This window comes from Vicugna pacos, chromosome 3 (genome assembly GCF_048564905.1).
Source record: "Vicugna pacos chromosome 3, VicPac4, whole genome shotgun sequence".
In the NCBI taxonomy this organism is placed as follows: Eukaryota; Metazoa; Chordata; class Mammalia; order Artiodactyla; family Camelidae; genus Vicugna; species Vicugna pacos.
In genome coordinates this window covers 109,078,770-109,104,431 of record NC_132989.1, presented here as the reverse complement: position 1 = coordinate 109,104,431, position 25,662 = coordinate 109,078,770, and the positions used below count along the sequence as shown (strand labels likewise).

The 25,662-nt window shown below is 39.7% G+C and overlaps 1 protein-coding gene across 1 annotated transcript in view; it reads right to left on the bottom strand.

Annotated features, from left to right (window-relative positions):
• Window positions 1-25,245, bottom strand: part of MARCHF11 (membrane associated ring-CH-type finger 11) — a 104,609-nt gene extending 79,364 nt beyond the window's left edge. The window contains exons 1-2 of the mRNA XM_072958833.1: window positions 24,443-25,245; window positions 23,099-23,254 (exon numbers count right to left, since the gene is read on the bottom strand). Of these exons, the coding sequence (XP_072814934.1) occupies window positions 23,099-23,254; window positions 24,443-24,997 (711 nt within the window). The 5' untranslated portion in view covers window positions 24,998-25,245. The remainder of the gene's footprint in view (window positions 1-23,098; window positions 23,255-24,442) is intronic.
• Between the last annotated feature and the right edge of the window lie 417 nt (window positions 25,246-25,662).

Below are 25,662 nucleotides of genomic sequence, written 5' to 3'. Positions count from 1 at the left end.
AGGAGAAAGAACAGCATAGCTGACCAATGGACCTGCATCTGTGGGATGGCCTCATGATAGAATACTATACAGCAATGAAAAAGACTTAACTACCACTGCCTGCAACCTCATAGACAAATCTCACAGATGCAATGGTAAGCAGAAAAAGCTCAAGACCAATAGTAAATACCATAAGATTTCATTTCTATGAAGCCCACAAACAGATAAAACCAATCCAGTTCAACAGAAGTCAGAATCATGCTTACCTTTGAGGGACTGTCTACTGGGAGGGAGCATAGGGGAGCATGCTGGGGGCTGTTCTGGACGGTGGTTACACACATGTGCATACACACGTAGAAGTTCATCAGGCTAGATTTGTGTACTTCATTCTCTGTTAGTCATTCCTCCATAAAAGAGTACATTATTACAAATAAATACATAATTCTTAGACTTTAGAGGACTTGTGTGTCTGCTTCAGGGACAGCAGTGAGCTATGAGAACCAGTTCCGGCTTCATCAAGAGAAGTCTGCCTGGATCAGAAGCAGGACAGAGTAGGGAGAGGGGGCTTCATTTCCTAGGGCTTGGAAGCCAGTCACGCAGTTGGAGAGAGCAGCGATGAGGAGAACTGTGTTTCCTGCCTCCTCGAATCCAGATATCAATTCACCTAAGAAGCATGGCTGACTGGGCTCCGTGGGCAAGTCTGTGAAGCTACATTGTCTCTGTCAGGGGGAAAGTACTGCTGTTTCCAGGCCAGTTAAATGCATTACCTGTTGGTGAGTTGGAGGCGGCCTTTTCTATCCTCTTAACGGTCATGTCTAAGGTAAACATCCATGTTTCTTTCTAGTATTATTTACTCCCCACAGAGCTAACTCATCTTTGGAGTTTCAGCTTACACTCACCATGTCTGGAAACTTCCCTCTCACAGCCCCTCTCACTCTGTCCCCACTGACCGCACTGGAGGCTCAGGTAGGTTCCCATTTTCTGTGCTTTCACGGTGCCCTGGGCACATCTTTATAGATGCACTTTCCACACTGGATTATAATTTATGTGCTTTTATTCTCCACTCAGCTATAAGCTCCTTGAGTCTGGAGGCCATACCTTATATGTGATTCTTGGTGCCTGTTCACTGCTTCACACAAACGTTGTGAATGAAGGAAGACTTCATCCCTAGTGGAAATGTGCCTCCTACCTCTCCACCCATTCAAACCCTAACTCAGATAAATGAATCAATTCAAGTGCTTCCTATGATGTGAGACCCCTTTAACTTCTCTTGCTACACCGAGCTTCCTCTTCTCTGAAACTGAGACTTTAAGAGTTCATTGTAAGTATCTCCCCTACAGCTTCAAGTCTGCATCTATCTTCCCAGTTCGATTTTAATTAAGTCAGTATTTCAGCAAATGTTTTTTTCTAGCCATCTCTCTACATTCATAGATATGTTTAGATATATAAATGTGACTCTACCTATTTATTCAATTGCCAAGCAGAATTAGGTTGTAGAAATCTTCCCGTGTCAATACATTTCATTGGCTTCATAATATTCCACTGTATTGAGGTGCCATCATTTACATAACCATTCATCAGCTCTCATGGATGAACATTTGTGACTTTTCCAATAATTCTCTATCACAAACAAGGTGGAAATCAATGTCCTAGTACACAGATCATTTCAGACTTGTACAATTATATCCTTAGAGTAAACCTCTCAAGGTGTGATTGCCAAGTCAAGAGTTGAAAATTTTATGTTCAGATAAACATTCCTAGATCACTTTCCAAAAACATAGTATCAATTTGTAGGCCCCAAATTCTTTTCCCACCACATCCCACTCTTCAAGACTGATTAATTATTTTGTCTCCTAGAAGGACAAAGGCCTGGCAGCTTGGTCTTGCATCTTTGCCTTAAGATCACAGTGGTGTGAGAGGGGGACTATTGAAGGGCAATGTCTATCAGAATTCTTCCTTCCATGTCTCTAGTTATTGCTGCAAGTAAATATTTCAACTCTCACTCTTACCATTGCCAGTAAACATATGAAAAGATACCCAATCTCCCCATTAGCCAAAGGAATACAACTAAAATAATAAAGGATGTTTTGGTTTTGTTTTCTTGTTGTTGTTGTCTTTTTGGAGTTAAGGCAAAGAGCAATATTCTTTGTTGGTATAAGTGTGGGGGAATGACACTTGTGTCCGTTTTTTGGTTCTTTTCCCTAATTGCATTAGCTAGTACTTCCAGAGCAATTTCAGACAGCAGTGGTGACAGCAAGCACTCACGTTCTGATCCAGACCTTAGTAGTTGGGCTTCCAGCATCTCAGTCATTAAGCATTAAAAAATTTTTAGTTGAGTTTTATATTTTTATTTACATTTCACTCACAGTTCTATTATGATTAAGTGACTTTTACCAAATGCATGTTTGTGTCTCCATCAAGATGAATACGCAGTGACTGGGATACTTAACGATGGGTGTGATATAAACCAGACAGTTTCTACCTGCCTCCCCATCTGTCTAACAAAGAACTTTTTCAGTTTCTGTCCAAACATGAGATTAATTCCAAGTTTCTGGACCAACATGAAAAATATCGTTAAAACACATGTCCTGCGTATATACTGCATCAGAGTTATAACAGTGTTATCAAGATCCATGTCACAGACCATTTCAAGCCCTGTTCATTAATTCATCTTAGAGGAGCTAAACCAAATTTTGGCAAGGTCCAGTCTGTTGCAAAGAAATCCTGTTTGAGACAAGACAGATATAAACCCACAGGATAAGATTACCTATGTGCAGCTTTCACAGCCAAATCAGACATCCATTTCTTACCTCAGTCAGAGACACAAATGGAGCCCAAGATGTTTCATCACTCCTTCTCAAAGTCTGTGAAATACAGTGCCCCCTGATGACTCCAGTTTCAGGAACTGGCACTGTTTCTAAATTCTGCTTCCTCTATTTGGCTAAGAATAAATCTGTTAAAATAGTAAGATGTGCCAGTGAATAGTATCCTGTTTTCTCTCACCACCTGCAGCTAGTTACACGATCTTTAAAGGCATCTCTCTGCTTATTACTATGATCAAGCACCAGCAATGTCATCTGGACCACACAGAAAATAAAATACGCTAATACAATACTATAGATTTGTATACAATACATATTAAGGCACTAAATGTACACATTTTACAAGGAATCAGTCAGTCACTGTATTTAACTTCATTTACTGATGTATTATTGTCCAGTGTTATACACATGGCCAGGAAGAGATGATGGAAAAGTAACCCCAGCCCCGATCTTGCCCTCAGGTGCCTCCTGGTACAGTGAGAGACAAAAAAATATGTACACAACTGCAGAAACACAGAAACAGCCATGGCCGTTCCAAGAGTTGTACACATTTTGGAGTGATCAGAGATGTCTTAATGGACAAGTGGCTTTTGGATTAGACTTGGAAAGCAAGAGAGTTCTCCATGGAGAAAATAGAAAAAATATATTCTTAGATGAGAAAGGAGTGTCATGAACACAGGAACTGAGACAGGATTCCTGGTTTGTGCTGGGAAAACAAGAATAACTATTTGGCAGGATTACACAGGAAGCGGGCAGACATTTGGTAACTTCAGACGTGACTAGCTCAGTTAAGACCTTGACTACAGTGCTAGGGAGCATGAATGTGACTCTGTAGGCAACTGGAAGCACCTGATGAGGCTCTTAAGAAGGGGTACAGCATGCTCAGAGTCACGTAGAAAAGGTGGAACTTTAAGTATTTAAGCAAAGATTGCACACAAGGTTAATTGTGGTATTCTTTACACTTGAAGACACTTGTATACAATGAATTGAGTATTAATTGAAGGATGTACATATTGACAGAACTGGTGGTGGCAGAGACTGCTAATTGTTGCTCAATACCTATTTCTCCCTTTTGTTAAAGAACTCCCAAAATTCAGCTGGTCACAGACTAACCAGAATAAAGACTACACACTTCCTAGCTTGCCCTGCAGCAAGTTGTGATCATATGACTAAGTTGTAGCCCATGGGATATAATCTAAAGTGCTGCGCACCATTTCTGGGACATGGTCCCTAGACATTTCCACACATCTCTAGATGAGTGAGCTTTTCCTTCTCTTCCTTCCTCCTCGAATGCAGCTGTAATGTGTGGAGCTGAAGCAGCCATTTTCAACAATAAAGATGAGCTAGGGATGAGGGTCACCTATATAGGGGCAAAAAGAATGGAAGAACCTTGACTCTGACACATAGAGCACCTGCTTAGCCCTGGAGTACCTCATTTGACGTTTTCATGAAAGAAAGAAAGAAATTCTTATTTTTTCTGAGCTTCAGATATTTTGAATATTCACCACTGGCATCTAAACCAAATCTTATCTGACAGGGTTGGGAAAGTGATTCAAGGGGCTTTCTATAGCTACACGCCCAGTAAATCTGTTAGCATCACCTTAGGAACTCAAGAATTTTGTTAGGGGTGGAAAAAGCTATATTGGACAATCCAGTTAAACTTGAGAAACTACATCCAATAACTGAAGAAAGCACATTCTTTTCAAGCACACATTACACATTGACAGAAAGTAACCATATATTTGGCCAAAATTCAAGTCTCAGCAAATATTGAAAGAATGAATTTATATCAACTATGTTTTCTAATCACAAGGCTATTAAGCTAGAAGTCAGTAACACAAAGATAATCCTCATATGGTTAAAAGTTAACCACATGATGACTTGTTAACGTCTATATCCCAACTAGATTCCAAGTTGTATAAGAGAAACTGACAGATCAAACTAGCCAAGAAAAGAGGGAAAATTTTGTAATGATGTGAACATAAATTTTTAAAATTAATGAACTTAATCTCGATTAAAAGCAGGCAAAGGATATGAACAGACAGTTCGCACTCACATACAGAAATGCCAAAAGTCGGTAAACATGGGAAGCCATATTCCACCTCACTAGTAATAAAGGAAGTGCAATTGAAAATAACAAAGTATTACTTTTATAAAATATGGATAATTTAGTTTACTAATAATTTATAACTGATGATTTCCAGTGTTGGGGAAGATAAGAGAAGTGGCCACTGTCCTACACTGCTGATGGAGAGTCACATTAGTCCCGTGCTGACGGTGGGCGATTTGGAAGCACCTAACAAGAGTTTACTAGCACGAACTCCATAACCCAACATTTGCACATCTGGCTCAACCTGGCAGTAATGCACCCAATGTCTGTATAGAGTTAGCTGCAGTATTTTTATAACAGTGAAAAATTATAAACTACCTAAGTGTCCCTCAACAGGAAAACCGTTAAATACACTGTTAGATTCATTCTGAAGAATATAATTAATACATTTAAAAAATAATACTCATACATACTGATATACTGTCAAATGAAGGAAGCTAAAGCATAAGGCACAAAGTCAGGGGAAAACACGGTAAGTGCGCAGACATATATGTATATACATGTAAACACATTCTTCAAAAAGTACTAGAAGGCTGCAGACCAATGTTTTAACAGTGATTATCTGGACTGGGGTAATGAATTGGGATGAGGTCTTGGAGGTAAATAAAAAGAGGGATTATCCATTTTCACTGGTCCCTGTATTATCTGAATTATTTAAATTTTAACATACTTTTTAACAACATTATGTTTTCCTGAACTACTTGTGTAGTTAAAAACAGTTGAGTAAATTATTAAATTTACCCAAAATCCCATTAGTAATGTGTGGTGAGCCATAAACTGGTGTTCAGGCTCCTTAGCTGATTGGAAAATGTTTTTTCGTCTCCCCAAAGTGATTTAAACTTTTCTCAATTCCAGAGAGTTTGAGCGATCCTGTAAATGTGGACACAACTTAAACTGAAGCATCTCCAAGTAAGACACACTTTTCTAGATGCTCGTTCTTATTGCAGATTTTGAGAATTAAAGCAATGCCTCTTAAGCGCTTTGCACGGTGCTTGGCTCATTAGAGCTCAGCGCATGGCAGCAGTTAGTATTATCAGCTTGAATCGCTGCAAGTAGTCCTTGTCATCCGACACAAACTTTAAACTAAGCGTGCTTGTTTTCTGAGCTCATCAGAGGCTCAGCCAACAGTCAGCCGGACAAAGCGTGTACGAGGGGAGATGCCGCCACACGCTCTTCGCCTCCTCCGCCAGATCGCTCTCAACCACACTCAAGAAATATTTTCAGTTCTGGAAATGACCTATTGGGATTTACGAAAAGTAAACTCCTGTCTAATCCACATCGCTTTCCACCGCTGCTTGCTATGCCGTCAAGTTAGTTTTAATCCATAAATATCTGTAAGTATATAAGGCAATATATTTTTTTGTACTGAATTCAAAATGGATTTACCAGATACTTAAAAGCTAATCATTGTATAATTTAATCATTGTAAAGTCACTTTGCTGGCACTGTTTGGCTTTGATCAGACATCTAGAAGAAATTCCATCATCAGACTCTGATACCGTATGAGAAATGAGCTCTCTCTACTTCTAGTGTGCTGGCCAAATTCTGACTCACAATTGATAAGGAGTTCTGTGTTACTTTTCATATCATGGAACTGTCACTCACATATAATTAGCACCTTATTTGAAGAAAGAGCCTTGTCTTCAAACTATAAACTAAAACTGCCTTCAATGATGGCCAATATTTCTTAGTTCTTTATGGAAATACCAATCTTATGTCAGTGTCGATCTGCTAGGAAATAGTTAAATGAATATATTTTAATACAGAACATGTAATGCAGATACATTATTTTTTATTGAAGTAGAGTTGATTTATAATATTGTGTTAGTTTCTGGTGTACAGCAAAATGATTCAGTTATACACATATGTACATATTCTTTTTCATATTTTTTCCATTATATGGTTTATTACAGGATATTGAGTGTAGCTCCCTATACATTACTGATGTAAGAATTTCTCTCCTTACTCTCTATGAAACTTTACAGCATTTCATTGAAAACTGTCCCAACTTTCTATCAATCCCTTGCTTCAACAGAGCCATAAAAATTAATCTGCTCTGCATTTTGCTAAGGGCTTAACTGCTGAAAACATTGCTATTGTCCTTGCAAAATAATTTTAACTTACTGTTTATTTCACTTAGCACGTATGGTTTGTTGCTCAGAGAAAAAGACGATTACTAAGTAACATGTCATTTTTCTCACCATATGAAAATCTCAAGAGTATTTTTATAGCTGTCCAAACTGAAACATACACTTCCAAGCTATTTAATTATAAATTAACCATGCTAATTTATGCAATTATGATCATGTTTAGCTTCATTTAAAAAGCTGTTCACTGAAATCTATGTTGGCCTATAAATACTTTACAGTTTTGATAAGGCAAAAGAACTACATGTAGGTCTTTATGTAAAAGGCAGCATATATTTTTTACATATATATATATACATGTCTGTGTGTGTATATATATATGTGTGTGTATATTTATATATGTATCCACTTAAAATCCCTCACATTTTATCCCTATTTAAGATACATTTGATGAATGTTATGGCCACGTCTATCAGAAGCGTCATACTCCAGCAAGGCCCTGGCCCCACCTATGAGGCTGGAAACTGCAGCGTTGACATGGTCTTCCCTGACACAGCATAACACTCCTCTCACTAGTTACCATGCCTTCGTGTACTTCTGATAAATGGGTTACTCAGCCAAGAAGGCAGGAATAGTGTCACAAACCAAGTTCTTTGAGCTAGTTACGCATTGTTCACTTTTAGTAACTAATAGGTCATATTTTCTAAGCATCGAACCAAGAGCAACCGTGGCCTCATTGATCTGTAAAGAGTACACGTGTGCTTCCCAACAAATGATCTGTTTGTCTAATACCCACTATTAATGTTCTTGAAATGCCTCGGACCTCTAAGATAAAATTATATTTCCCATTTAGAAAAAGAAAATTCTATTTCTCTCTCCTTCATCTTTCCTCTGTTCCTTTTTATTTCCAGTTATTTCTAGTGGACAGAGCCTTCCCTGGGGACTTAGAACCAGACAGAGAGACTCATCGTCCACAGTCCCTCCCCTCAGTCAGGAGGCTCGGGGACGGCCGGGGCCTCAATAGTGACTGCTTAATTAAGGCGCCCCTGGTTGTTAACTAAGAACTGAAGCCTCTTGGAAAAATTTTCTCCCTCAAGCAAGATAGCTTGCCATTAGTAAAACAATCAGCGGTAATTAAAAACCTCATTTTCAAATATAGTTCTTAAGTTTTACATCATAAAAACTGCTTCTCATCTAATTCTCTTTAAAAATGTTGCCCCAAGCAAAATAAAAGGCCGTCTTTGAAAAAACTAGAGCCAAACGAAAGAAGCCAAAAGGCAGTCAGTTTCTCTTTCAAATAATAAAACTGTCCTACTATTTGGTCAATAGTTGTTCTTAGATACATGAATCCAAGTAAGGGATATTCTTTTTGTCTTGTTGGAAAAAATACCTAAAATACTTGATCATCAGTACATTACAGCTCTGCAGGCAGACGTGCTAGACCTCGCAATTATCTTCTGTTTAAACTTGTTGCACCCAGATAGTCAATGAGCAATCAGATTTTGAATGCACTCCCTAAAACAACTTTAAATGGATTTAACGTTCTGCTTGAGTTCACATGCTTTATACCCTTAAACTGTTTAAGAAGTAGTTATTCCAAAACCTCTGAACAGATTAAAATTTAACCCCCCCATTGCAAAATGGAATAAAAACAGAAAATGTTTTATTTAATCAAAATCTAATCAAATCGAGGTGGGGGGAAGCACCCTTTCTGAAACAAATTAGGTGAATCATAACAGATGTCAAAGCCTTTTCAGTAACTGGAATCTGGGCCAAATTTATTTTCAAACAAGATGGGAAAAATAGAGAAATGGTTCTAACCTAATGGAATTCTGGTCACCCTGGGTCAAATTTCAAGAACATGACTGCAGTTATCAGCAAACACTAGAGGGCGGAGTTGCATAGTGAAGTTCTAAGTTTGACATCTAACTGGGGAAAAGGATACCAATAATTAGATGCTTGCTCGTTATATTAACCCTCAAGACCTGCCACTACTGACTTATCTTGAAAGGTTTTAAGCTTCTAACAGATAACCCAAACTATCCCACTACAATCAGACAAACACTGGAAACCCAGGCTAGAGCTCCATGGAGAACACTTGTCCTGAGAATGATTCCTTCCTGCACTAGTTCATAAATATAACATCTCACTTTCCATGAAATGACCATCACTTTTCTCCTAAATAAAAGATGCTTAGTGACCATGCTCATGCCTTTGAAAGCTAGGGATTTTAAGTTACAGATGACATTTCCCACCAAATTTGGGGAACTGATTATTCCATTTTGGTCAATTAAGTACTATAAACTCAAACAAAATGTTTCCATATTATTAAAAGTTTTCTGAACAGGAGGGAGTGTTCAACCTTCAAAACTCCTTTGCATTCATTCTTTGTCAATGGCAGTGATTTTAAAAAGACGGGCTGCCCAGCATCCTGTTGTACTGATTAATGGAAGCCATTTATTTTAAACAGATTTTGGAAGCCCAATGTCAATTTCTGTAGTTCTAGGAGCAATGTAAAAAGTCATTCCTCCTCTTTAAGTCATTGCATGACTTTCACAGTGGCCAAGTCATGAACAAGCCACATCAATAGCTCCCAATTATATTACCTTGAAAATCACAGTCTTACACATTCATTCTCCAAATAGCCAGGTGTCCTAGATGGCATTCAGTGAGATAACGGAGATTCTCCGCAAAACAGTCCATCTCAGAAAATGTGTGTTTTTCAACAGAAAAAATGTATTTGTCCAAGATGAGTGTTTTTATCACTATATTTATAAAATATATTTATAAAAATCAATATTAAAAATAATTAAAATCCAAATGCACTGAATTTCTCATATATGATGGCTTTTATTTAAGATCCTAACCCCTTGATTATTCTGTAGATTGCACAGTGAATGTGGCAACATAAATATTTTAAATAACTCAGGAAGAGTAAATTTAGCATCCATGATTCTTAGAATCTAGAATGTATTTTTCACTATTCTTTTTCTCTTAATGTCTATCTGATGGTGCTCTTTTGTCCTTTATTTTAAAACCAATGTCTTAAATATTCACCATACTATCCAAGATATATAATGGATCAAGGAAATTGGGCCACTATGGGAGCTTTTAATATATTGATGCATATTATAGAAATATAGGCTGCAAAATATTGACCTCTCTAGTCCATTCATGGAAAACTAAAACCCAGAATGAAATGTACTTCAGTAGGAAAACTAAGCATGGCAAACATTCACTAGTATACCTTATTTCTAGAAAGTCATATATGACAATTTCTGTCAATCAGTTTTAAAGGTCTTGCATTGGTAGCCTTCCTAACCACTTTATCTAAAATTTTAACCACTCCTCTCAACATTTCATCTCCCGCTTCTTTGCCCAATGTTTTCCCCTTAGCACTTACCGCTAATTGATTTAATAATTATTTTACTTGGAATTTTTACTTGTATGTTATCAATTTCCCTCTCTGGAATATACACCCTCTGAGGGCAGAGATTTTATTTCTTTTGTTTACTGTTTTATTCATCTCCAGTCCCTAGAACAGTGCCTGGCACCCAGTAAGTAATTAATAAATATTTGTTGGATTATTAAATGGATGAATAAATAAATGAAAAAAACAACAAATCCAAAACCTGGCAGAATTGTATGTGTTCCAACTCTTGTTGGGAGTCAGAACTTAATAAACACCATCACATACCAGGAGTTTTGAAACTGTTACTTGATTTAACCTTCCCAGCAACATTAAGGAATTAATACACATGGTATCACTGTTGGCCACACAACTTAGTATGTGGCTGAGCTAAAATTTAGACTCTGGTCTGCATATTCCAAAGTCCATGCTTTTTCCATTATGTTGCACTGACCTACATATAATCTTAACCCCTCTAGAAGGTGTGTAATAAATGTATAAAAGGATAGTTTTAAATTAAAAAGGCTAATTATGTCAAAATACTCATGGAGCTTTGTAGACTTGGAAGAATCAGTTGAGTATTTATGAATGGCTTTTCCATTTATTGGAAAAGCTTAGGGTTCCACAATGCCTTAGTTACTCACACCAAGTCTCAGGTGGTGGGGGGAGGACAGGATAGGAAAAAATCACATATTTCTTTCACAAATTATGGGAGAGGACTATTGCATAAATACACAGGTTAACAGAATATTCAGTAAGGGATTTAAAACACATAATTTCATACAGCACACAATCACCGTGATTGCAGAATAATAGGTCTTCCTAAACTGGTAACTTCATGAACAAAGCAACATCAGCAACATTTGCTGATTTCCATAAGGCTCTATTTCAGGAGTAACTGCATAAAGGTCCGAACTCCCTTACCCAATAATCCAACTACATGCTGTCTGCAAGAGACACACTTTAGATTAAAAACCTACTATGTTGAAAGTAAAAAATTTAAAAAGAGATATACCATACAAGCTGAAGCAGCTATCCCAATATCTTAGAAACAGAAATTGTTACTAGAGACAAAAGACATTGCATTGCGATAAAAAAAGCTGATCCATCAAGAAGATGTGATATTGATACGTGTATTTACACTTAAATAACAGAGTCCCAAAATATGTGAAGCAAAAACTGACAGAATCGGAGAGAGAAATGGACAATTCAACAACAATATTTGGAGACTTCAATTTCCCACTTTCAACTAGACAGAAGAGCAAAAAAGGAACTAAAAGACATGAACAACACCATAAACTACACCAGATGGACCTTTATCGAACACAACACCAACAACAGCAGAACACTCCCTCTTCTCAAGAGCATGTGGAACTTTCTCCAGGATAGACCATATGTTAGACCAAAATCCCTCACCTAAAACTCTTTGGGCCATATGTGTTTCAGAATTCCAAACTGTCCAGATTTTTAAAATATGGTATGGTGTATTTTCATTGTATTATGTAATACCCCACACCCTCAGCACGATCTGGGTCAACGGGCTATAACCAATCACAATATTTCTATGGCAAAATATATGAACACTGTCACTACTCAAGATAAAGACTATAAATAGCATCAACTCAGGTCAGGAGATGTTTTGTCACCAAATAAATCACACACAAAAAAGTTTTTTAAACTCTTGCTCCTATTTTCAACACATTTTCAAATGGCTCTGCTTTTTTTCATCTCTACTGCATCATCCTAGTATGAGCCACTGTTATGTCCTTCCCACCCATCGGGGAGCATTCTAACAGCACTCCTGCTCTCAGCCCAGGCTCCCTCCAGTCCAGGCTTTACAAAGCAGCTAAAAGTGTCTGTTATTATATTACTCCTCTGCTTGAGATTCTCCAATGACTTACCATTGCTCTTAGGATGAAGCACACATTCCTCACGATGGCCTGCATGGGAGGGTGCACCTCTACCTCCCCATCTACTCCTCCTCACTCATGGTCCTTTTTATTCCCTTCAGCGCTACAAGCTGTTTCCTCCTGAGGGTCTTTAGTCTAGCTGCTCTCCCTTCCTGCATGCTCTTCAAAGAGTTTTTCAAAGGAAGGATCATCATCAATCCGTCTTCAGGTCCAAACTCAGATGTCACCTCTTCACAGAAGACTTTCCCTAACCCTTCTGTCTAGATGCACTTAGCCTTCTCCATGCTACTTTTAAAAAAATAAACTGAATTTTAGAGCAGTTTCAGATTTACATAAAAGTTGCAAAGATAATTCAAAGAACCCCCACATAGGCTGCACACAGTTTCCCTTACTGTCACCCTCTTCCATTACTATGGTACATTTGGCACAAATAACAAACCAACACTGGTACATACTATTGACGAAGAGCCACACTTTACTAGGATTTCACTAGTTCTTCCCTACGTCCTTTTTCTGTTCCAGGATTCCATTCCAGGTTATCACATTACATTCACTCATCACCTTTCCTCAGCTTCTTCTAGTCTCTGAGAGTTTCTAAGACTTCCCTTGTTTTTCCTTCACAGTGTTGAAGCGTACTGGTCAGGCATTTTATAGACGGTCCCTCAGTTTGGTTTGGTCTACTGCTTTTCTCATGGTTACAACCAGGGTGACGGGTTTTTAAGGGGAAGACCACAGAGGTGAAGCAGTCTCATCACATAATATCAAAGGCACATGTTATCAACATGAACTGTCACTGTTAAACTCGGCCCCCTGGCTTAGGCAGTATTTGCCAGGCTTGTCTACTGTAAAGCTACTCCCCTTCTCCGCTTCTTACCCTGTAACCAGTTGACTCTTTGGAAACAAGTCACTAAGTACAGCCCACACTCAAGGGTCAGGGGGAGCTGAACCCCGTCTCCTGGAGGGGGCACTATATAAATAAACTATTTGGAATTCTTCTGTAAGGAAGATTTGTCTCTTTCCCTCCATTTACTTATTCATTCAATCATTTATTTATAACAATGTGCACTCATGGATATTTATATTACAGCTTAGGTTGTAATTCAATACCACATTATTTATTTCATTGATCAAATTGTTTCAGATTTAGCCACTGGGGGCCCTTCCAGGCTGGCTCTTGTGTTCCCCTTTGCTATGCCTCATCCTTCTGTTTTATTGAGCACCTCTTTACTTTCTGGAACAAGATACTCCAGTCTCATCTTGTAGAAGATGAGCATCTTGTATAAGACTGGTTCCTTTTACTGGAGAATGGTACTGGAAACCAAAATCTGATGCTAGGTAAGTTTATTATTACTGAAGTGTTACCATTGGGCCCTCTCAACAAATAGAGCTAAGAAATGGATGTGTGTATACTAACCTATGCATAAGCACGTATCTATAAATATTTCTATATGTAATCTTTTATATCTACATTAAGCAAAACATGAATTTATACTGATGTTTCCAACTAAAATCCAGTACCACATGGTCCCTTTTTTAATCACACAGTTTGTTTTCCATTGAATTATTACCATAATCTAGAATTACTTAGTTTATTTGCTTATTGTTTACTAGTTGTCCCTCATCATCAAGAATTTAAATTTTAGAAGCAGAGGTCTTACCTGTTTCAACAAACTGTGTAGCTCTAGAACATAGAGCAGTGCCTGCAACATGTCAGTGATTAATTTATTGAATGAGTGGAAAAAATCAATAAAAAGTATTAATTATTTAATTCATAGTAGGAAAAAACATGAAATATTTTAAGGCTGCCCCTTGACATGAGTAAGATCATCTTCTAAACAAAAAAAGACACATATTAATCCATTGTTATGCCCTGTTATATTAATAATCTCTATGCATTCATTGTCACTTGGCATTGAAATTTTCCCACAAGCAATTCAAAGAATGCTTGATGATTTTCTCCTAAAGTTTACTGTAGTAGAGCTTAATCATGTCCAAAATGAACTAAGATATTTCTGCCACAGATTTTCTTTTATGTAATGTATACTACCTTCAGTCTTAGGAGGGTGTAGTTCAGAGAGAAGAGGCACACAAGAGGTAGGAGGTTCCTTCACCAAACTCTTCAATGAGGTTTCAATATCCTTTCCCCATAGTCTAAGAACCATGTGTCACTCAAAGCTACCCAAAAAGTTTTGGTACAATTATTTGTAATTTTGTTAGCTTAGCATTTTTCTACTGCTTCTCAAATGGCTGAAAAGTCTTGTCTAGATCTGAAAATGCCTTTAATAGAAGCTATGATTTCTATTATTAAGTACACTTACATACTGCCATTAAGCATGACTGAGAGTCCACCGTGAAAGGTGAAGGACAGATTGGGAGGGGACTGAAAGATAGTTTTGCATTCAGGATTTCCTTTCATCCTCCAGGTTAGTGCTTGAGCATGCTTGGTCCTAGAGAACACAGTGTGGGCAAGGACTGTCACCCCCATTCACTGAGTCTTTCTCTCTGGAGAACTGGAGGTTCCCCAGGAAACTGCCCACCCACTTACCCCCAGTAAAAAGATAAGGGTAAGATGTTGTCAACAAGAGGAAGAAAGAGATTGAAGAAGGAAAAAAGAAATATTTACTGAATGCTCAATGCGTGCCTGGCAAATCCTGTGCTCTTTACTATTGTACTCTGAAGGTTACAACTAATTTTACCAAAATTGGGTAAAGCTTTTTATTTTCTTTATTTTTTTCTTTCAAATTAATAGAGAGGACACTAACATACACATTTATATTAAAGTCCAAATGTAGCATAGAAAAGAAGTTGATACTGGGGAGTGGGTGGGGAGGAGAAATGAGCTAATGCACCTCTGGTGGCTTCTGGAATATTCTTTCACAAGGATACAAGTAAAATCCTTTAATATTTGTGAGAGATGTTATCCTTCTTCAAATCTTTTTTTTTTTTAAAAAGCCTAAACAACCAAAGGAGCCTGTGTAAATTTCTTGAAATAGTTCCTTGTTTATTTGAACTATTTTGCACTTCAGAGTCACAACACATCAGTGTCAGGGCACAACTGCAAGTCCATATATAACAAAGGCGTGCCCAGAGGGCTCCTGAAACAAGAGCTCCACGCACATGGGGAGGGTCCCCTGGGCCCAAATTAAGCCTCGGCCACTTGCACATAATTAGCATACCAAAATGAGAAGTGAAACCAAAAGGCGCATTAGGGCAAAGGAACTCTGTTCCTCTGTTAGGGGTACACTGCCCAGGTGTCACCAGCAAAGTGAACTATGTTGAAGAGATGACAACTGGAGAAAAAAACAGAGTTTCAGAAAGCAGCTTTCAGAACATACCACCCCTAAAAGGAGGACTGAATAAGAAATGTCTCCTCCATAAGTTCTCCTGTGGACTTCACTTACACGGACATGCTTCTGGGTTTTTGTCATGCCTTCCCAACACGACTGTTTCCAGTCCACCTCTACTTCTGTGGGACTTCATTTGGCTAAATCATAAGAACAGCTGTTGAATGATGAGTTATGGGCACCAGGAGGATGCTGTCAAAGAGCCAAGGATCCAGAAAGCACAAGGCACAGTGCAGTTTTTCTTGGCCCAGTCCTCCGTGTCTGCCATCCATTTACTTGTAATTGTAGGTGATTATCTCGTCCACTCCCTGCCGCTCTGAAGGGTCGGAAGCACTCCAGCATTGCCCTCGGAGTCTTCCAGCTCTACTCTTAGAAGGTCCGAAAATAGAACGAAGCTGAGTTTCCTTTGTTCCAATCCCTTCAGCAAACATCAGTCACATCACAGCAAAGCCACACACCAAGGCAAAGCAGGAAATGAGTAAAGGAGAAATAGCCTGTTCTCTGGCTGCATCTCCCTGTGTTGGAATACTGCACTCTCCAGTGGAAAATCATTTCTGAAGTTCTGTTACAACTATACAAACTGCTCATCCAGAAAAAAAAAAATGTCACCTTGCTTTCAGCCAGGTGGCAGATTTCATACCAAAAAAAAGGATACCCAGTAGACATTCTAAGCAGTTCATCTTTACCCACGATCATACAGTAAAACTTCCTACAAATTATTCAAATTCTCTGAACAAATGCTAGATGAATTCCTTCAACCAGTGACAACCTCAAGAAAGTAAGTGTGTCACACATGGGTAATTTCACATTCAAGGAGTCTTTTTTCATGACATTTTATTTTTTGAAAAGAGCAGATATGTCTCACTGGAAGCTTTTTTTTCTTTCATTCTAGACTTTTAAAAATAGATCCTGCTCTTAAGACTTTTTCCTATGGTCTGAAGAATGGAACATATTTTTCCCAGGCAGATTCAGAATCAGATTATCAGATCAATTTAAGAACAGGTTTAGAAATGATAGCCAGTGGATGGCTAATGTGTGGGAGATAAATGCAGCTTGATTTCCTTAAGTCATATTCTCACGGCAGAAATGTGAACATGCTGGTTCTCTCTACCTGACCATAACACTCATTTCATTCATTCATTCATGTCACAGTATTCACTGAATGCCCATAAAGTGACCAAGAAAATCGATATTAAGCTACATTGAGCTGTGTTACATAATATGCTCTAAAAATCTGTCCCACTCAAAAGTTTCTTCCTTCTATGGGCAGCTGATTAGAGGCATCAAGAAAGCAAAAAGGAGAAAGGGTCAAAAGGAAAATACACTTAAAAAGAGCTAGAAAAATGTAGAAAAGCAGATCCATGTGGGGAAGAAAGTTCTGGAGAGCACCACCCTTCAGGACCACATCAGCCTCCGTCCTCCCTCCGTAAAGGATAAAAGCAAACACCATCCCACAATGCCCTCAGTGGCCTCCATCTCTTTTTACTGCCGTCTCAGGACCACCTGGCTTTGAAGCAAACTGTAAAATCACCATACACATGGCCTGTACAGTAAATAAGTTGGCTATAGTAGGAGACAAAGTGCAATTTCTGTATTTTATTCACTAGAGGATCATTAATCTGTTCTAGTGAATAAAATGCAGACTTGAGTGTTTTAAGAATTAGTCAGCAAATGAAACAAAAATAATTTCAAAGGCCGGGGGTTGCCTCATGATGTGTTCTTAGTTTATTTAGACATTTTTAATTATCTATAAAATATGTCAGTACATGCATTTAAATATTACACTTTACCATTGTTTCTCAGTTATTCAGGCATGGTGATAAAAAGCTTCCCCTCTGCCTGTTATTTGCTATTAAACCTACAGAGAATGTTAATAAGAGCAACAGTTAGAGAAAAAGTGAAAGAAAAGGGGTGGCTTTACCACTTCAACCAGGCTGTATGCCTGCAGACATTTTTAATCCATAAAATGCAAATACCTGAAGTATTTCAAATGATAGCATGCAATGCTGATAAAATTCATGCTCTGATGTTTTCTTAATACGTTTTCAAAATCACAATCAGTTTTCAATGATAATTCGTCAGCTTCTTCTACTGCATCAGTGACATCATGGGAACAACTTAATCACTTCTGAAGGAAGAAACACCCCTTTCAGGACAGAGCCCCATTTAAGAAAATAATGATCACAAGGTCCTCAAGAAGTTCATTAAAGTTCTAAACGTTTTGCAAATAGCTCCAGAAGCTGTACCTTAGAAACGTAGCCAAGATGAACCTACCTGGTGCCAACTTCCTCTCTAATTCCAAACTATCATGATAAATCCCAGGGTTTTAAGACTATGGATAAAAATAAAAAAGACTCTCAAAGTCCTCCTTCTTCCTAGGAGACCCTCCAGTCATTCTCACTGCTGTAAGAAGACTTGTTCCTGACAGCCCATCATATGAGCTTTAAGGAAAAGCAGCAAGGGGAATACTAACACAAGTGTTACAGGTGAGCGAAAATGGCCAGGGCCCTATTATCTGCAGAGGAAGGTGGCCTCATGCAAGTCTCCATCCCTACTCTTCAAGTCCTCTGCCAGTCCTTTCCCCTGGTGCTCTGAGCAACGGAGGAGGAAGGAAAGCGGAGGGATCCCACTGCTCGCGGTGACTGATGCTCAGCCACCTGCCTGTGCCTTTGTGATTGCCACTCGCGGAGCTCTGGGGCTTCTTCTGCTCACCCCCCCCCACCCCGCAACCAACAGGGGTCTCTCCAAAGCACAAACACACACGGGTGCCCAATGACAATGCTGAATAGCACTGTCCTGTGCTTTGGCCTCTTCAAAAGCATCTCATGACTCTGATTATGAGCAGACTTCAATAAAGACCCAGGGGGAGGGACACCTGGAGAATAAATATGTTCCCATGTGCTGAGATCATTATATCTTATTACATCTGACTTGCTAATAATATGCAGATGCATTCTTTATTATCAATAACAAATTTGGTCAGAAACCCAGGTGGGCTCTCCTACAAAAAGCAGGGAGTAAAAAGACAGAGGCAAAGAATGACATGGAAAGAAGAGTCATTAATTTCATTTTGGTGGCAACAGACTGAAGGAAACAACGGGGACCTGTAAGCACTGTTGCTGTAAGCAAATGAAGGTCCCCATCTGTTAAATGACAAAACAGGTAAAAATAATCAGAGCCAACATTAAAATGGCACCTACTACGTGCTAGCACTACTCTAAGCACTTCATATGTATATATGTATTTAATCCTCAAAGTGTGTGTAAAATAGGTGCCACTGTTATTTTTTATAGATGAGTTGCCTGAGGCAGAAATAGTTGAGCCACTCTTGCAAGGTAGCATACCTATTGTCTTCCATTAACATTCTGTTTTTCTGTTTAGATTTTATAGTCCATCTCTTATAACAAGTTTAAAGTTTCCCATACAATACTTTATCTAGTAAATGTTATCTCTTCAAACACTTCTATCTCTTGAAAAAGTACTGAAAGCATTCATAAACTTGAATATACTAGCTTAATTAGTTTAGAATATCACCAACATCTCAAAATAAATTTGGTCTTATGTGTTCTTAGATTCCACTAATTTTATACCATACTATGAGATTCAAAACAAAATTAGCTTTTACTCTTAAGATAACATTAATGCATCATCTTGAGTATGTTAATCAATAAAAGAGATTCTGCAAGTAGGTAGAAAGGTAAATGCATGTTAATTACTTCTAATGTCTTAATTAACTCCTACTGCTGATGATACAGTAATTAAGGTTTAAATATATAGGCTACATCATCAGTTTTCTACTGGATCATGTTGCTGAGCATCGCTAAAAATCTCACAAAATGGGAAGGTTTAGACACATATTCTCAAAAAAATCTAATCTCAATGAGAAAAACAAGGAAAGCTAAGGTTTTAGACTCATTGCAACATATTTCCCTCATGCACACCTGTTTCCTGATTAGCTGCTCCGTTCCTTCTCTGTCCCCTTGTCCCTCTGAACACCAAGAGGTGCATCATGTTAATAATCACTTCTGAAAGTTCTTGAGGATATGTATCAAGCACCACTGATAGAGTAAACTCCCATATATTTTTTTTAACCTTCTTTATTTCTGAGCCCTGGGAGAGAAGTAATTGTGGTGCTGTTGACTGATCTGGACCTGATGAGGACCAAATACAGAGCCCAGGGTAAGTTGATAGTGCCATTTTAGAGGCTCTCTCCCATGGTAGATTAAAGATGTCCATCCTCTTTAAAGAAGGGCAGACTCTAGAGGTGGAGTCTATTTTTCCCTCTCTTGAATCTGGTTGGTCCTGTGACTAACGTGAATCAACGGAATTCAGCAGACATAAAACCATGTCTGCTGAGCCAAAGCTGGGCCTTAAGAGATCTACAGCTTCCACTTTCACACTCTTGGAAACCAACCATCATATTGTGAGACATCCAAGTCACATAGAAAGAGAAGTGAGGTACCAGCTGGCAGCCCCAACGAGCTTCCAGCCAACAGCCAGCACAAACAACAAGTAGAATGAGTGAGCCATTTTTGGCTGTTTCAGTCCAGTCAAACTGATGGATGAGTACAGCTCCAGAATGACACCACATGTAGAGAAGAACCTCCCAACTGATCTCAATCAACAGGTAGACTCTTAAGAGATAATAAACGATAGTTGTTGTTTTAAACCATTAAGTATTTTAAGGAGCTTGTTATACAACAATACAAGGGCTGAAACCCTGCTTGACTCAGCATAACACAGGATAAATTGTGATAGACCCAGAAACTTCAGGAGGCTATGATGGAGCTGAGAACACTTTCCAACTGGGGCAGAGTGGCTAAGATCGTGGACCCTGGAGCCAGACTATGCATCCTGGCTTTGCCTTCTACTAGATAGAGATGTACGCAGTAGAAGTTACTTAACTATTCTGTGCCTCATTTTCACTTTGTATAAAATAGAGATAATAATATTCTCTACCTCATAGGTTTGTTTTGAAGATTAAATATCAGTAGCATTATGTATAAAGCACTCAGAACAGTGCCTGGCACAAAGTAACTTTGGGTAAATGTTTTCTCTCAATATTATCATTCAGTCTTTATTCTGCTCTGTGTCCAAGGAACCACAGCTATGGGAAGGCTCTATACTTAGAACAAAGGGATATGGAAAGTGAAGGGAAGGACCATAACACCATTCCTGTTTGAGAAAATGTATCTCTGCCGTGCCATTAAAGCATGAATGTGATCAATGCTAAATCTGATTGGCCTCACACCAGCAAAGGAGAAAACCAAAAATCAGAGTAAGTGCCCAGTTATTGGGTCATCAATAATGGAAGTGCCAGACAATTAGTCAAAGTTTATCTGAAAATAAACTATTCATATGCATAACAATCTGCGCTTTGGGAACCTTATAACTGATTTCTGTACATTAAGAATACTGAGATTTATATGCATATAATGTGGTCCTGGAAAGTTATTTTCTCAGGCATGATCTGAAATATCATCATCATACTCATATCAGTGTTGCTTCTGAATATTATTTTGTAGTTCACTGGAGCAAACAGATTAGGCCACAGATTACAACAATGTTTGCGAATGTCATAACAAAATGAATCCTAAATGTGTCAGCAATACCAGGTTAGTTTTTAAACTTTAGTAGTTTTTTTCTTTTGAATTTTTGGTCATATCTTATACACATTGTGGGGAACTGCTTTTCTTAAAATAATTATTGATTGTCTTTTTAAGATGAAACAAAATACAGTAGTAATCAATTCATGTTGCTGTAAGATTAGAATTAGTAAATAGTACTTTTTGCCCCAAACTTTTGTCTCTTCTTTGTTTTAAAATTACTCAAGGACCTATTTTTACTTACTTCAAAATGAATCATCCCAAATGAATTAATATTTAGTGGCCATAAGTTAGAGGTTCTGAAATATTTAGCAATCTATTTCAGCTCTTGAACTGAAATAGACTGGTCACAGCACTTCCAATGGGGCTTTTCACTGGAAACTCAAAGTTCTCCATTTCCCATCTCACATCTCTATTTATAAAATTATTGTAGCTTCAATTATACTCCTCATGTCCTACTATCTGAACATGATTCCATCTGGTTTTCAAGACAAATATGATGGATCTATAAATTGATATGCAAGTAGTTCAATCAATTAGAGGTTCTGAGAACATGTGTCAGGTTCTTGCCTGTCTTCGGCATGATAACATCACTCATCCACATTAGTTATTTGCCTTCTTTCCAAATTATTCATAAGCCTTAGGTCAGCTTGAGAAATTTCATACTTTCATTTCATGCCCACTAATCATGCCTCAAATGTTGACTATCAGAGATGCAAATTAATTGCAAACTGTATGAAGGATGCACACATTAAAAACTATGAAATTTAAATTATTATTTCAGCTTCTAGGTTCCTTCTGCAATTACTAACAATTTCACCTATTTTATATTGCTCAATGCAAACTAAATTTGGTAATTTAAATAGAAACAGGGAACATTAGACTTTATTACTTTCTTCCCCTCCTAACTTTTCAAGTTTCTCTTCTTTTTCGTCCCATTAGCTCTTTTGTCTCTGTTTTGAACCTACTTTTTTATGTCTGCTAAACTTCAGCCCCATGTCATTATTAGATCTCATCAATTATACATTATACTGATTTAGCTTAAGGTGTCATTCTTAGTATTTTTTATCTTACATTCCACCAGTCTATTCCAAGGACCTGAATCAGTTCGACCATACAAACAAACAAGCAAACAAACACAAAAGCTAATTTCCCAAGGGTTTTAGTAGGCTTATGGGCATTGTGTTATTATGTGATTATATACAAAAAGTTTTAAGAATATGTACAATTTCAGTAGTATTATTGAGAGTAACTGTTGGGAATACTTCTGCATCCACTATGTAGTTGAACAGAGCAATGAATGAAAGTAGCTAAAATTTAAGTGTGAAAAAACCTCACATGAAAAAGAAAGCCTAGTTAAGTGAAAAGAATGTTCAGAACAAGTAGGTTCAATCTCAGTTTCCAGACTAGTAAAATTTTGCTTTAGTTGAATCCATTTTCCATAAATGGAGCCATTTAGGGCTCTAATGCTTAAATTAACAAAATATGACTAGAATTAATTGTGTAACATTTCTAATTTAAAAAATTGACTTAATTGGGGTATAAGACATTTTACTAACTTGACCTTTTAGAAACAAAGATGAGGATAGTTTCACCAATAAAAAACAAATTGATAAAGGAAACCATTTGAATAAAACGGCTTTTGAGTTTCTCAGATAAAAGTGTCACAGATTTCTCAAAGCACATCTCTACAAATTCTAAATCTTGGTTTTACTGTAATTTGCATAAAATGTCTTAAGTAGCATATGTAAATACTCTTAGTAATAACTGAGCTCAAGTGCACTCATGTTTAGCAAAATTATTTCGGGGGAAAAATGTCACAAATGTTTACCTGGCAAGGTTGTTTCATTTTAATGGCTATGACATGGTATCTGTAACAGCAGAGTTCACAGGTCCAAGAACCTCTCTCACTAATCCACTTTAGCAAGCACAGCTGATGTGTATACCGAACTGACCCATCGCATCGGCAGGGGTTTAACAGCTCCCCCTGAAAAGGAAACAACTCAGTATCAATATTTAGCTTATGTCTCTGTTTTAAAAATCCAACCCTTGCTTTCTTTTCTTTCAAAGCCATTTACTCAGAAGGATACAAGCATCAGACTCTATCTTAGAAAATGAAATTAAATTTTTATACCTCTGATGGGAATGAAACTAAAGTCTTAAAACTATTTCAAAGATATTACTTAGAGTTATGACATAAATGTTCTACCAACATACAAAATGTCTGCAAGATATAGCTCCCAATACCCTTGGGGAAAAGCTGTACTATTAAATCTCTTTAATAACTTTTAAGTGGATGGTCAGATGCATTTCCTCTGCAGTTATTCTTGATCATTGCTAAAGAAGAAATGCATGCCATCCCAGAAAGCAGCTTGCAATAGCATTATGCTTTTATTTTTTCTAAATGTAGCATCATAAATATTGACTTAGGGCACTATATTCCTGAAAGCCTGCATATTCTTATGCAATTTCCTTACTTATAAGTATATTAAACCTAATGTTTTCTCAGACCACACATTTTGTGAGAGATGTATTATCCTGTTATTTCCATGATTACTCTAAGTTCGCATGCACCTCTAATGGAGCTTATAATTTTAGAATTGTGTTTCTAATAACATATAAAGTACATTGTTGGCAAAAAATAGGCTTTCTTTCACAAGGTCAAAGTATATGTTTATTTCTCTTGTGAAAAGGTAACATTCTTCTCACATTAATGAGACTGTCACCAAAATTTACAAAAAGGAAAGACTGCACTTTTTAGTTTTGACATGACTCACCTCCAGTTTGTACCCTAAGGTTATCTGCTTCACGATACACTTGTAAATAAAGAACTATAGGTTTGTTTCTATGTATAAGCCAAAATCCATTTAGCAATTTACAAAAAATATATACTTATAGCATTATCATTAAAGCACCTGAGGAATGTGTAACTGCAAAACTAGGTAGAAAAAGAAGCGTACACCAAATTAAACACTGTATTCGCCACCGGGACATTTTTATTCGCCTTCACAGAAAAGAAAAAAGAAACACACAGCAGCCTCCACTCAAGGACTCAGCGGAGAACTGAGATGTGGGCGCTGTCCGTGGTGCTGAAAGGTCGGCAGCGCGCGAGGGAGCCAGCCCAGCCCCGACCGGAGCCCACCGCCAGCTGCCACGGGGTCCCGCCGGGCCTTACCTGCTCGGCGCCCTGGAAGCAGATCTTGCAGATGGGCTGGTGGTGCTGGTGCTGGTGCCCGGCGCGCTGATCTCCACCGCCGCTGCTGCTGCTGCGGCTGCTACATACCGAGCGCGTCTCGGGCTGGTCGCCGGCGCCCCTCCGCTCGCCCTCCCCGCCCGCGCCGGCCTCAGCCTCCCCCGGGTCGCCCTTCCCAGCTGCCGCCTCAGGGACAGCCGCCTCCGGAAGGCGCCTCGGACCTTCCGCGAAGTCGCCAGCCGCCGACACCTCCTGCCCCGCCGGCGGCAGGGGCAGCGGCGGCGGCTGCGGCAGCTCCTCCGCGCCCCTGTGCCGCGGGACCACCTCGGCTGGCGGCTCGCCGGGCCCCGCAGGGCGCTCGGGGGACGCGGGCGGCGCGGGCAGCGGCGGCAGGTAGCGCGGGGCCGCGGGGACCGAGGCCGGCTCTCCCGGCGGCGGCGGCGGCGGCGGCTGCGGGGGAGGCGAAGGGGGCGGCTCGGCGTCCCGGCTCTCTGCCCCGTGGCGCCGACTGCCGCTGTGGCCGCCCTCAAAGCTCATGGTGCCGCCGCTGCCCTCCTGCCAGCCCGGGTGGCGGGCCGGGCTCGGGCTGCCGGCGAAGGAGAGCGGAGGGGGCGGGAGGAAAGAGGAGGGAAGGCGGCAGGGAGGGAGGGAGGAGGCTGGGGAGGGGGGACTGGGGCGCCTGGGGCTGGGGGGCGGGACGGGGAGGGGACGCGGAGGGCCCAGCAGCAGCGGCGGCAGAGGCTGCTGCTCCGCGGAGCCACCGGCTGGGCTCTGCTGGAGGCGGCGCCGAACTCCGCGGCGCGTGAGAGCCGCGCCGCTGAGGGGGCCGATGGAGGGGACAGGGGCCTGGGGAAAGGGGGGAGGAGCAGCGCAGAGGAGGAGGGTGGGACGGGGGAGGAGGTCTTTGGGGGAGCTGGAGCGGGGTGGGTGGGGCGGGGCGGAGGGTCGTTCGGAGGGGGGGGGATGTGCAGGGGGCGGGTGCAAACCCCGGGTGAGGTGCGGAGACGACGAGCGGAACTGGGAGGTGGGGGGAATCCCTCGGCCGCCTCCACCGACCCCGCCCCGGGGCCGCTCACGTCGGTTCCGGGGCGGATTGCCCCTCTCCTGACCGCGCGGCACTGCGGCTCTCGGGAGTTGGACGGTGGGGGAGGGGTTGGAGGTCGCGGGTCCAGAAACCGTTACTGGGTGGACAAGGGGGAGGC